General features: G+C 44.1%; 1 protein-coding gene across 1 annotated transcript in view; it reads right to left on the minus strand.

Annotated features, from left to right (window-relative positions):
• Positions 1-13,451, minus strand: part of LOC309558456 (uromodulin-like) — a gene marked incomplete at its 3' end in the record, with an annotated part of 410,722 nt that overhangs the window by 234,202 nt on the left and 163,069 nt on the right. The window contains exons 8-9 of the mRNA XM_082261528.1: positions 7,028-7,042; positions 21-842 (exon numbers count right to left, since the gene is read on the minus strand). Of these exons, the coding sequence (XP_082117654.1) occupies positions 21-842; positions 7,028-7,042 (837 nt within the window). The remainder of the gene's footprint in view (positions 1-20; positions 843-7,027; positions 7,043-13,451) is intronic.

Below are 13,451 nucleotides of genomic sequence, written 5' to 3' on the forward strand. Positions count from 1 at the left end.
TTTTGTGTGTCAGTACTTACCTGTACAATAGGCAAAGTTGCAGCTTATCGGACTCTGTAACTTATACACATAAAATCCTTCTGTACACATATATACAGAAATATCATAAGGTTGTGCACAGCAATCATAATAGAAGTTGGAACAAGCTGTACGACTGACAATACCATCACTGACTGTAGGGTGGGGGCCTTTTATCCAAATGGGGTAAGTAGTCCCACAGCTGTCTTCTGATACACAGTACTCAGCTAGTTTTTGGTCATATTCTCCTTTAAACCGATACCAGCCAGACAAGCCACGGTCACAGTGATGCCAGTCACCCCAATTATCAACCCAATAATTATATGTATTAGAAGTGCTGCGCCAGGGGTCATTAAGTACGGTGTGGTTGGTGCAAGGGTCAATACAGTAATATGATCCAATGTATTTAATGCAGTCTTCATCAAAGTTACACGGTGTTCCTTGTTGGCATTCATTGACCTCACAGTGTCTTCCATCTCCATAATATCCATAGGAACAAGTACAGGTGTAAGATCCTCCATAATTTGTACATATAGCTACTGGATTACAGTCATTAAGAGAGCTGTCCGCACACTCATCAATGTCTACACAGCCAAATTCTGCTATATATTTAGATCCACTAGAACAAGCACAGGTGTAAGATCCGATAGTGTTCACACAGGGATCATAATAATTACAGTTGTTGAAGTAATCATCCTGACATTCATCTATATCAAAACAAAATGTTCCATCTCCAGCAAATCCCTCTTTACATGTACACTCCCCGTATCCTCCAAACTCCGAACAAGTGGCATTTGGATGGCAGTCAGAATCTGAACAATTCCCTAAAGAAAAAAGAATAATAAAATTGTCTTGAGAGGGTGATGCATTTTCTATATAACAGCCTAATGTCTAGAAAATCACATTATAATAGGTTGGATGCTTGTGCAGACATTTACAGCCAGGTACAATGGGAGATGATGCCGCACTCCCAAAACTGCCTTCTGTGCACCTACACTGCTACTTTTCTGACCTCCCCTCTGGCTCACCTGCTTATTGAGGTTCTGAAAACGTTATATTCCCTGTGAATGTGACAAAGGTGACTGACAACAGATCTGGTGTGTGAAATCTCTCTGGGGTTTAAAATATTCATAACTGAAAGTATGGTATCACAACACCAGATAGGGAGAGTAATAGATGGACACAGGGTCAGGAGGGGGGGGGGGGTTACTGGATCAAAATAAATGCACAGAGGGGTCAGGTCCATCCAGTGTTGCCCACTGCCCATTAATTTACAGGCAGCCCATAAATTTCAGCCCATTTTCGGGCTGCCTGTAAATTTCCACTACGGGCAGCGGCGCCCGTAAAAAGGATGGCTGGGGTCGGACACGGAATAGTGCATGCGCCATTCCAAAGCCTGGCGGCCTCGGAAAAGCTCGCCCATTTTCCCCTGGGCGGGCATTTGTGCAGTGATATAATGGCCCTGATTGGCGCCATTTTTGAATGAAGATAGTGTCTCAGACAGCGGCTACACAGAGGAGATGAGGACAGATGAGAACACTCATGTGAGAGGGAGCAGAGGAGGATGACAGTGCTGTGGGGGCTGAAGTCAGTGGGCAGAGGAGAATGCTGTTGGTGGGTGATGTAAAGGGTGGCAGAGGAGGACACTGATGTGGAGGGTGAAGGGGGGCAGATTAGGGCACTACTGTTGGAGGGTTTCCGCAGTCTCTGACCATCTCCGAAACCTCTGACCACCTCTTGTACCATGTCCATAGCTTCTGACCACCTCCCGTACCATGTCCGCAGCCTCTGGCCACCTCCCGTACCATGTCCGCAGCCTCTGGCCACCTCCTGTACAATGTCCACAGTCTTTGACCACCTCGTGTACCATGTCCGCAGCCTCTAACCACCTCCCATACCATGTCCGCAGCCCCTGACCATCTCCTGTCTAATGTCCGCAGCCTGCAACCACCTCCTGTCTGATGTCTGCAGCCTGCAACCACCTCCTGTCTGATGTCTGCAGCCTCTGACCACCTCCTGTCTAATGTCCGCAGCCTGCAACCACCTCCTGTCTGATGTCTGTAGCCTCTGCCTACCTCCCGTACCATGTCCGCAGCCTCTAACTCCCTTCTGTATGATGTCCGCAGCCTCTGACCACCTCCTGTATGATGTCTGTAGCCTTTGACCACCTCCTGTATGATGTCTGTAGCCTTTGATCACCTCCTGCATGATGTTCGCAGCCTCTGACCACCTCCTGTATGATGTCTGCAGCCTCTGACCACCTCCTGTATGATGCCTTTAGCCTCTGACCACCTCCTGTATGATGTCTGTAGCCTTTGACCACCTCCTGTATGATGTCTGTAGCCTTTGATCACCTCCTGCATGATGTTCGCAGCCTCTGACCACCTCCTGTATGATGTTGGCAGCCTCTGACCACCTCCCGTATCATGTCCACATTCTCTAACCATCTCTGTATCATATCCGCAGCCTCTAACCATCTCTTGTATCATATCTACAGCCACTAACCATCTGTTGTATTATATCTTCAGCCTCCAACCTTCTCTTGTATCATATCCGCAGCCTCTAACAGTGCAAGGGGAAACTCTACGGACCTTGATGTAAAAGGGAATTCTGATGTAAAGGGCAATGCAGCAGACCCTTATGTAAGTGGGATCTCTGATGTAAAGGGGAACGGAGTGGACTCTGATATAAGGTGGTTTCTGGTCACCAGTGCCCCCGTTTACATCAGAGTTTCAACATAAATCATGATCTTCAGCATTCTGCTTAATGTCAGAGTTCCCTTGCACTGTAAGGGGGAATCCTGCACACTCTGATATATGGGGGAACTCTGTGCTGGCTGGGTTATAACAATATGACCTTCATGAAAATGGAGAAATATGTTTTTTGACTTTCGTTTAACTTAAACACATTGTTAATAGTACTAGCTACATGTTTATAGTTTAAGTATTGATATTTGCACTGTTTAGCACTGAAAACAGCCATTTTAGGTACTTTTTTGAAGTGTCAGTAGAAAATGTTGCTCTGTCAGTAAATTTCATGATTTTTACCAGTAAAAAATTGGTGCCGTTTATAAATGTTGGTGTCCTGTCAATAAATTTCACTTCGGGGGGCTTGGTAACTCTGGGTCCATCTATGTTTTGAGACGCAATCACCATTATAACCCCTCTACCTACAACTCTCCTAATAGAAACAATGGGAGACATTTATCAATTATGACACACAGCTAGGCAATGTCAAACAAAATTATTGAGATCGAGTTGAGATTGCCTCTTCTTAGGCAACTTCATTCATAAATGTCTTCATCGGCAGCTCTAAAATAGTACCGTGACAAAATAAAACCCCTGACTACTTCCTAAATCTGAACTTCAGGTTTACTATGTCATTGAATAGTTCACGTGATTTCAAGACATAGTAAACCTGGAGTAAAGCAGGGTATAGACTGTCGGATATTTTCATTCAACCAGTGAGTTGGACAAAAAAAACCCCTCACACATTCCTGCATCAACACAAGCAATATTCATGCAGAGATCCCCCTTGCTGCTCTATTGTTTTCTCAAAGCGGGGACTCCACCATCCGAACACACAGATCAGCACTGTAGCCATTGGCTGCAAGGAATGATTGAATGCTGGTTTTCCAGCATGGCTGTTTAACAGAAACTGTTTTCATAACTGGCTTCTGTTGAGCAGACAGCGGTGCTTACATATAGGGATGATCGAACTTTTGAAAATTTCGGTTCGACCAGAACACCCGAATTTCCCTAAAGTTCGGTTCTGATTCCAGAATCCCATTGAAATCAATGGGACCCGAACTTCTGGAATCAAAAAACACCATTTTGAAGCCCTAAAACCCAATAAATGCCCCTAAAAAGTACCTAGGGTTCTGGGTCATGCCCCAGGGACTATTAATCACACAAAAAAAAAGTTCTTAAAAATTGTCGTTTTTGATAGAAAGCCAATTATTGAAAAAATGATTGAAAAAAAAAAAAGAGATTTCTTTGGATTTAGTTTCTGGGGGGTCTAAAAGGTGTACCTGTGAAGTTTGTAGCATGTCCAGAACCAGAAAAAAAAGATAATTTTTCTTAGAATTTCAGTAGCGCAGGGATGGTGTTATGCTCGTTTTACACCTATATGCCAGTTAACCACTTGCCGACCACCGCAAGTACATATACTGCGGCGGTCAGCCCCTCACAAGCAAAGTGACGTACCGGTACGTCACTAGCCTGTGAGGCTCTGGGGAGCGCGGTCACGGACCCCCCCCCCCTGTGCATGTGACATCGGGTCCGCCGGTCACTCGGCGATCGTCGGTGGAGAGGGAGAAAGGCAGGCGACTAATGTAAACAAGCCGCCTGTCATTCTCCCCTGTGTATGAATAGTGATCATACGGTTCTACTATGTAGGACCGTTGATCACTGTTCCTACAGCTCAAACCACAGCCAATCACAGTTAGAATCACGCCCCTAGGGACACACACAGCCCCTCCCTCTCAAATAAAGTTAACCCCTTCACTACCAGTGTAATTTTACAGTAACAGTGCATATGTATAGCACTGATTACTGTAGAAGTGTCATTGGTAACCCCAAAAGTGTCAAAAATATGAGTCAAGGGTCCGATCTGTCCGCCCCAATGTCGCAGTCCCGCAAAAAAAATTGCAGATCGCCGCCATTACGCGTTAAAAAAAAACAACAAAAATGACAAAAATCTTTCCCTTTGTTAGTAAACGCGATAACTTTTGTGCAAACCAATCAAAATATGCTTTTTGTGATTTTTTTTTTACCAAACATAGGTAGGATAAAACAAATTGGCCGAAAATGTTAAAAATCACCTGTGCGATTTTTTGATCATGCGCTATAAACGAGCGATTACCCTTTAACTACTCCCTTAATGACCAGGTAATTTTTTGTGATTCGGCCCTGCATTAGTTTAACTGACAATTGCACAGTCATGCGACGCTGTACCCTAATAGAATTTGATGTCCTTTTTCCCACAAATAGAGCTTTCTTTTGGTGGTATTTGGTCACCTCTGCGGTTTTTATTTTTTGCGCTATAAACAAAAAAAAAAGAAGCGACAATTCTGCAAAAAAAAAAAAAACAATATTTTTTACTTTCTGCTATAAAACACATCCAATAAAAAAAAAATAAAAATCAAAGTTTTTCATCAATTTAGGCCAATTTGTTTTCTGCTACATATTTTTGGTACTAAAAAAAATCCCAATAAGCGTATTTTGATTGGTTTGGGCAAAAGTTATCGCGTTTACAAACTAGGGGAAAGATTTATGTCCTTTTTTTTTTTTTTTTTTTTTTACTAGTAATGGTGGCGATCTGCAATTTTTAGCGGGACTGAGACATTGCGGCGGACAGATCGGACCCCTAACTGACATTTTTCACACTTTTGAGGGTACCAGTGACATTACTACAGTAATCAGTGCTAAAAATATGCACTGTCACTGTAATAATGACACTGGCAGGGAAGGGGTTAACAACAGGGGCGATTTAAGGGTTGAGTGTGCTCCTAGGAAGTTCTTTCTAACTGTGTGGGGGATGGACTCACCAAATGAACACAGAGATCCGTGTTCCTAAATAGCAGGAACACAGGATACCTGTGTTTATTTGTGACAGAAAGGCGGTCTGCCTTGTTTACATCGGCAGACAGCCGTTCTGTCTCTATGGGGAGTGATCGCATCTGCCGGACCCACTGATTGGCTCCCCCTCTGGCCAATCAGTGCACGCCCCCACTGTTTATAACATGGAACGACATACAGGTACCTTGTTTCGCATAATAGAGCCTAATGCCCTGTACACACGTGCAGATTATCTGAAGACTTTTGTCTGCAGACTTACCAAAACCATATAATATGAGGTCAAACCTAAACACTTTCAATTTGTATGCAATCCGGCAGGCCCTTGCACTACATAGAAAAGGTAAATCTGAAGACAAAAGTCTGCAGATAATCTGCACGTGTGTACGGGGCATTACTTTCGCAGTAAAATTGCGGCGGCTGGTTGGCAAGAGGTTAAAGGAGCAAAAGACTGAATAGCAAAAAATGACCTTCCGGTGGTCAAGTGGTTAGTTTTGTGCATCTGTTTTGGTGGTAAATGTGTTGCACCTACAGAATTAACCTCCCTGGTGGTCCGATTATGTCAGGATTTCTGTGCTAAAAGCAATACATTGTTTTGCATGGAAATCTGTTTTATATTTTAAAACTCACCTTCCCATACACCCCCCTGCCTCCCTACCGCTGTCCTCCCCCGCCGTCCTCCACGGCCGTCCTCCCCCGCCGTCCTCCACAGCCGTCCTCCACGGCCGTCCTCCCCTGCCGTCCTTCACCGCCGTCCTCCCCCGCCGTTCTCCCCCTCCACCGCCGTCTCCCCGCTCTGTGCATGGCCGATGGCGGCATCTGTCCTCTGGTTCCCTTCCCTGCGAAAGTTGCGACGCAGGGGGGTGGAACCGGCGGCAAATTCAAAAATATAAATACATCAAATAAGATGATAGAAAGCTGTGATCCTAACGGATTAGACTGTATCATCCCATTTCACCACAGGATTTCACCTGGTGACTTTTCCAGTGCCCTGGCTGTGATTTTCCAGTTCTTTGTGCCTGGAAATAGAGAACGACCATGGCATCCAAAAAGCGTTCTTTTTGGCGCAAAATTGCTTTTAGACAAACTGGAAAACAGCGACAGCGAAACAGAGTTACTTGAAGATCTGAGCGATAGCGATTGGTGGGAAAATTCCTCATCAGGTACGGAAAGTGAGGACAGCGACGATTCTGATGTCCTTCTGGCACATCGATTGTGGAATTTGGGAAATTTATCAAATGATTCTTCAGAATTTCCAACGGAGCGATGTGCCAGAAAGAGACATCAGAATCCTCGCTGTCACCCCCAATGCATTGCACACTGCCCACCAGAACTTACCTAAGGGGATGGACACACCTATCTTAGTTCGCAGGAAGATAACAGAACTATAATATACAAAAGGCAATCACAATACCGTTATATATCAGGCTTACCTGATTTGTCCAACCCTGCAAAAAATGTAAAAATATAAACATTAGATTTTATTCCTCAGCATGTAACTATTGCAGCTAGCAAATTGTCATTCCATAGGAGGTGATCAGTATAATTATACAGTTCTCATTTACACTCTGCATACAAACCATTGCATATATACTACTGCACATGTATGGCTCCCAACTGTCCCTGATTCGGAGGGACTGTCCCTGATTCGGAGGGACTGTCCCTGATTCGGAGGGACTGTCCCTGATTTGGAGGGACTGTTCCTGATTCGGAGGGACAGTAGGCCGAGCCCCATACTCCGGACACCCCATTGGGAGCAAGAACTGTGTCACGGAGAGGGCAGCAGCCCCCCACTCTTCAACTTCAAACACATATGAGAATGATTAAAAAGAGGGGGGAGGGGGGGAAAGTAAGGTAGTGTCATGAATCTATAGGATATTCATATGTCAGATGTGTTTGAACCTAGCGTACCATTCCTGCCATGGGATCCACGCATTGGGGACTGAGGAAGTTTCCTGTCGAAGAGGCAAACATTATTTTGTATGTGGCATGAGTATGTAAGGCCTAGATAACTTCTGTTATAGTTACATGGTTACATAGTTACATAGTAGTTGAGGTTGAATAAAGACAACTGTCCATCCAGTTCAACCTGTGTAGGTGTGTGTGTCCATAATCATCTCACATACCCCTGAATGTTCTGATCCTTGAGATGTACGTCTAAGAGTCTTTTGAAAGCCACCATACTTCCCGCAGAAACCACCTCTTGTGGTAGAGAATTCCACAATCTTGTAGCCCTAACAGTAAAGAACCCCCTGCGTTGCCTGAGGTTAAAACGCTTCTCCTCTATATGCATTGTATGCCCTCGCGTCCTCATGCAATCCTTGTGACTGAATAGCTTTTTTTTCTATGCTGAGATCCCCATTGAGGTATTTATAAATTGCTATCATGGAGGGGGAAGAGGTTTTGGGGTGTTTCCAATGCCTGAATATGACCAGGCTAGAGGCTAGCAGGATATGCATGGTTATCATTCTCATATGACAAGGTCTGTTCTCTATACCCAGACTACAAATTGCCATATCAGGGGACAAATGAAGTTTAAGCCCTAGTATTTGAGGGAAAAGTTGGGATATTTTCATCCAATACGGACGGAGGATAGGGCATTGCCACAACACGTGTATTAATGTACCCTCCGAGCCACATCCTCTCCAGCACGTGGTGGATGAGTGGAGCAGCATGAGACTCTTATTTCAAAAATTTGTTCCAGGGATGCTAAGATATTGTTCAGTATTTTGGCCTGGGCAATGGCAGGATCCATGGGATGAAAAGATAATAACAGACATAGGAGCACAAGTAACATGATTAATCTATACATGGATCAAAATCTGGCCGGTCTAGTAGGGGGTGGATTGAATTTCGATCCATGCATGGGGACAGTGGTTGCACAGAGGTTGACCTATGTATCAACTTCTGCACAACCAGCCTGCTGGATAAATGCCATTTGATCAGTGCCACAGGCTACTGTCCACAACGCTGATCTGTGTATTCAGAGACTTACCCCCAATATCTCAGTAGGAGTGATTCCCCCATCCCCATTGAATGTGTAGGTGGGGGAATGGGGCCATTTTTTAAACCACTGGTTGAATTAAAAAAATAACTAAAGTATGGGTTGCTTGATATACTTAACTCTCACCGTATCCCTTTCTTGTAAATGACTCATTATCTGGTCTCCTCACTACTCCCCACATCTTCCCTACAGTCACCAATGATTTCTCTCTTCACTGCTTTCTCCTTCAGTCGCAATGAAGAGAAATAAACGCTGGGAAGAGGGTTCCTTTCATATCAGAGGCGATGACTCGATAAAACATTTTCCACCATCAGGGATCTTTTACACGGGCAGTTGACTGGCGATAAAAAACGATGACTGGGCTGCAGTTCTGCCTCCAACCACTTAAGCCCCGGAAGATTTTACCCCCTTCCTGACCAGGGCCTATTTTGCGATTCGGCACTGCGTGACTTTAACAGACAATTGTGCGGTCGTGCGACGCTGTACCCAAATGAAATTGACATCCTTTTTTCCACAAACAGAGCTTTCTTTTGGTGGTATTTGATCACCTGTGTGATTTTGACTTTTTGCGCTATAAACAAAAAAAGGGCGTCAATTTTGCAAAAATAACAATATTTTTCAAATTTTTTTATATGAAATTCCCCAAAAAAAAAATTTAAAAATCAAAATTTGTTATCGTGTTTACTAAGGTAAAGATTTTTGTCATTTTTGTTGTTTTTTTTTTTAACGCGTAATGGCGGCGATCTGCGATTTTTTTTCTGCGGGACTGCGACATTGCAGCGGACAGATCGGACCCTTACATAGTTACATAGTAGGTGAGGTTGAATAAAGACAATAATCCATCCAGTTCAACCTGTGTAGGTGTGTGTGGCTGTAATCATCTCACATACCCCTGAATGTTCTGATCCTTGAGATGCTTGAGACCCTTGACTGACATTTTTGACACTTTTGGGGTTACCAGTGACATTTCTACAGTAATCAGTGCTATACATATGCACTGTTACTGTAAAATGACACTGGCAGTGAAGGGGTTAACTTTTTTTGAGAGGGAGGGGTTATGTGTGTCCCTAGGGGCCTGATTCTAACTGTGATTGGCTGTGGCTTGAGGTGTAGGAACAATGATCAACGGTCCTACATAGTAGAACCATATGATCACTATTCTTACACAGGGGAGAATGACAGGCGGCTTGTTTTCATAAGCCGCCTGCCTTTCTCCTGCTCTAACGGACGATCGTGAGTGACTGGCGTACATCGGGTCCACCGGGCACACGTACGGGGGGATCTGTGACCGCGCGGGAGCGTGCCTCCGGCGGCGCTCGCTCCCTAGACCCTCACAGGCTAGCGACGTAGCCCTACGTCGCTTTGCCTGAGAGGGGCTGACTGCCGACGTAAATAGTCATGCGGCGGTCGGCAAGCGGTTAATTCAGGTTGCAAAATTTGACAGGTGGCACCACCTGTTAAACTCATCCATTGAAATCAATGGGTCAGAACCGCAACCGTGAGCCAAACTTGTACTCCATAATTGTGGAATGGTCCTGCAATGTAAGATGGCCACTGTATGGCAAAAGAAAACAGGCAACTGGAGGCAGCAGTAGCACCTCCTGAATGCCTATCAGAGGCTGCTATCCACTACTAGCTTTTCAGAGAGATGGTAAGCATTACCACAAGTCTGAAATCCACCTCACTGATTGGCCCCTTGAAGATCACTTGGATCATACAGTTAGGGCCGCTGATGGGGGGGGGGACCACCAGCCCTCTTGTAGGTGGCCCGAGCTCACAGGGGGGAGGCCACACAGAGAGGGGGATTAGTGATGGACAACAATTACAGAAATCTTCCTCCAGCACCTGAATCTGATCTTTCCCTCTCCCTCAGATTTTATCTGTTGAGAAAGAGACAGTCGTCCCTCACTAATCCCCCTCCCTTGTGTGGGCCCCCCTCCCAGCACTTATCTCTGCTCAGGAGTTTATGTGTAAATTGTAACTTTGTTTCTCTCTCTCTGTCTCTCTGATCACTGAGCTCCAACTGCCCAGCCTGTATATTTTTCTCATCTCATCTTCTTTTTTATTTAACCACTTGCCGACCGCCGCACGACTATTTACGTCGGCGGTCAGCCCCTCACAGGCAAAGCGACCGTCACTAGCCTGTGAGGGTCTAGGGAGCGAGCGCGCCCTGCCGGAGGCACGCTCCCGCGTGGTCACAGACCCCCCCCCACACGTGTGACCGGCCGACCCGATGTCCGCTGGTCACTCGCGATCATCCTTTAGAGCGGGAGAAAGTCAGGCGGCTAATGTAAACAAAGCCGCCTGTCATTCTCCCCGGTGTAGTAATGGTGATCATACGGTTCTACTATGTAGGACCGTTGATCATTGTTCCTACATCTCAAGCCACAGCCAATCACAGCTAGAATCACGCCCCTAGGGACACACATAACCCATCCCTCTCAAAAAAGTTAACCCCTTCCCTGCCAGTGTCATTTTTACAGTAACAGTGCATATGTATAGCACTGATTACTGCAGTAATGTCACTGGTACCCCCAAAAGTGTCAAAAATGTCAGTCAAGGGTCCGATCTGTCCGCCCCAATGTCGCAGTCCCGCAAAAAAAAAATCACAGATCGCCGCCATTACTCGTTAAAAAAAAAACAACAAAAATGACAAAAATCTTTCCCATAGTTAGTAAACGCAATAACTTTTGCGCAAACCAATCAAAATACGCTTATTGCGATTTTTTTTTTTTTACCAAACATATGGTAAAAAAAAAATTGGCCTAAAATGTTACAAAATTTAGATTTTTACTTTTTTTGGGGGGGGCAATTTCATATTAAAAAAATGTGAAAAATATTGTTGTTTTTGCAAAATTGACGTTATTTTTTTGTTTATAGCGCAAAAAGTAAAAATCGCACAGATGATCAAATACCACCAAAAGAAAGCTCTGTTTGTGGGAAAAAAAGGACGTCAATTTTACTTGGGTACAGCGTTGCACGACCGCGCAATTGTCTGTTAAAGTCACGCAGTGCCGAATCGCAAAATACCCCCTGGTCAGGAAGGGGGTAAAATCTTCAGGGGCTTAAGTGGTTAACATAGTTTTTTTTTTTTTTTTTTTTCGATTGAGCAGGAATTATGCGAGTTATGTTATATTTGTGTCTGATAATAGTGATTTTGTTAGAATTTTAGCTAAATATATCTTTAATATTTTCTTGGGAGGGCCCTGCCAGGTAGTCTGTACAGGGCCCCGCAATTTCAAACAGCAGCCCTGCATACAGTACAACCTAGAGTCAGATTCGGCCATGTGGTCTGAAATTAACATTATACAAAATTTGGTATTAACACTTTTTGAACAAGTCAATGTAGAAGTCCAATGGTAAGAACTATTCATATACACTGAGATGATGCAACTTACCAGTAAATCCCCATATTAGAATAGAAAATGATGAATTCCCCTGAGCGTTCAGAATCCAGGATCCCCCAGCCGGACTTTTTATTAAATGGGAACTTAGAACATCATAATCGGAGTCACGGTCTGAATTAGAACGTAGAGGATTTTTTTCAAATGCAAATGAGTTTCCTAAATTAAAAAAGACAAATAAATAAATGTACATGAATAGATATGCTGGAAAAAAAAGTCTAATAAAAGCTAATAACAGGGACGTCACACATTCTCCCAGATGAAGAATGTCAGATACAAGCTTCTAGATTTGAGGTGATAATTGTCATGGTTAGATGCCTTAAATTTGCTTTAATAATAATTATAATATACAGAAACACTGATCTACAGTGCATTGCGAAAGTATTCGGCCCCCTTGAACTTTTTCGACCTTTTGCCACATTTCAGGCTTCAAACGTAAAGATATAAAACTGATTTTTTTTGAAGAATCAACAACAAGTGGGACACAATCATGAAGTGGAACAAAATTTATTGGATATTTCAAACTTTTTTAACAAATAAAAAACTGAGAAATTAAGTTAATACTTTGTAGCGCCTACTTTTGCTGCGATTACAGCTGTAAGTCGCTTGGGGTATGTCTCTATCAGGTTTGCACATCGAGAGACTGACATTTTTGCCCATTCCTCCTTGCAAAACAGCTCGAGCTCAGTGAGGTTGGATGGAGAGCGTTTGTGAACAGCAGTTTTCAGTTCTTTCCACAGATTCTCGATTGGATTCAGGTCTGGACTTTGACTTGGCCATTCTAACACCTTGATATGTTTATTTGTGAACCATTCCATTGCTTTACGTTTTGGATCATTGTCTTGTTGGAAGTTCAAGGGGGTCGAATACTTTCGCAATGCACTTGTATATATTGCTTGTTGTCAGAAGGATTTCTGCAGTAAATGACTTTCAACAAAGATGACCATACTATAAAAAAATGTTTAACAACTTGCTGACCGCCCCACACAGATATACTGCGGAAGGGCAGCTTGGCTGCACAAAATCACGTATATCTATGTAGATCTGATTAGATACAGCGAGAGGCAGCCCGCCGGAGGAGCGGGTGCAATCGCCGCCAGCCTCCCGTGATAGTCAAAGAAACTGACAGAAGACCCACCTGCTTAGGTAAACAAAGTAGGCGGGTCTTCTGTCACACAGGCAGAGAGAGATCAGGAGTTTCAGCTAAGCTACAACCCCAATCTCTCTGTGCCTGTCACAGAGCCCATCCCCCACATAGTTAGTAAGCACAGTTATACATACATTAACCCCTTTGATCACCCCCAGTGTTAACCCCTTCCCTGCCAGTGTCATTTATACAGTAACAATGCATAATATTTAGCACTGATTACTGTAGTAGTGCTACTGGTCCCCAAAAAGTGTCAGAAATGTCAGTTAGGGGTCCAACCTGTTTACTGCAATGTCGCAGTC

The sequence above is a fragment of the Pelophylax lessonae genome (assembly GCF_965119305.1).
Source record: "Pelophylax lessonae genome assembly, chromosome: 6".
NCBI classification, from domain to species: Eukaryota; Metazoa; Chordata; class Amphibia; order Anura; family Ranidae; genus Pelophylax; species Pelophylax lessonae.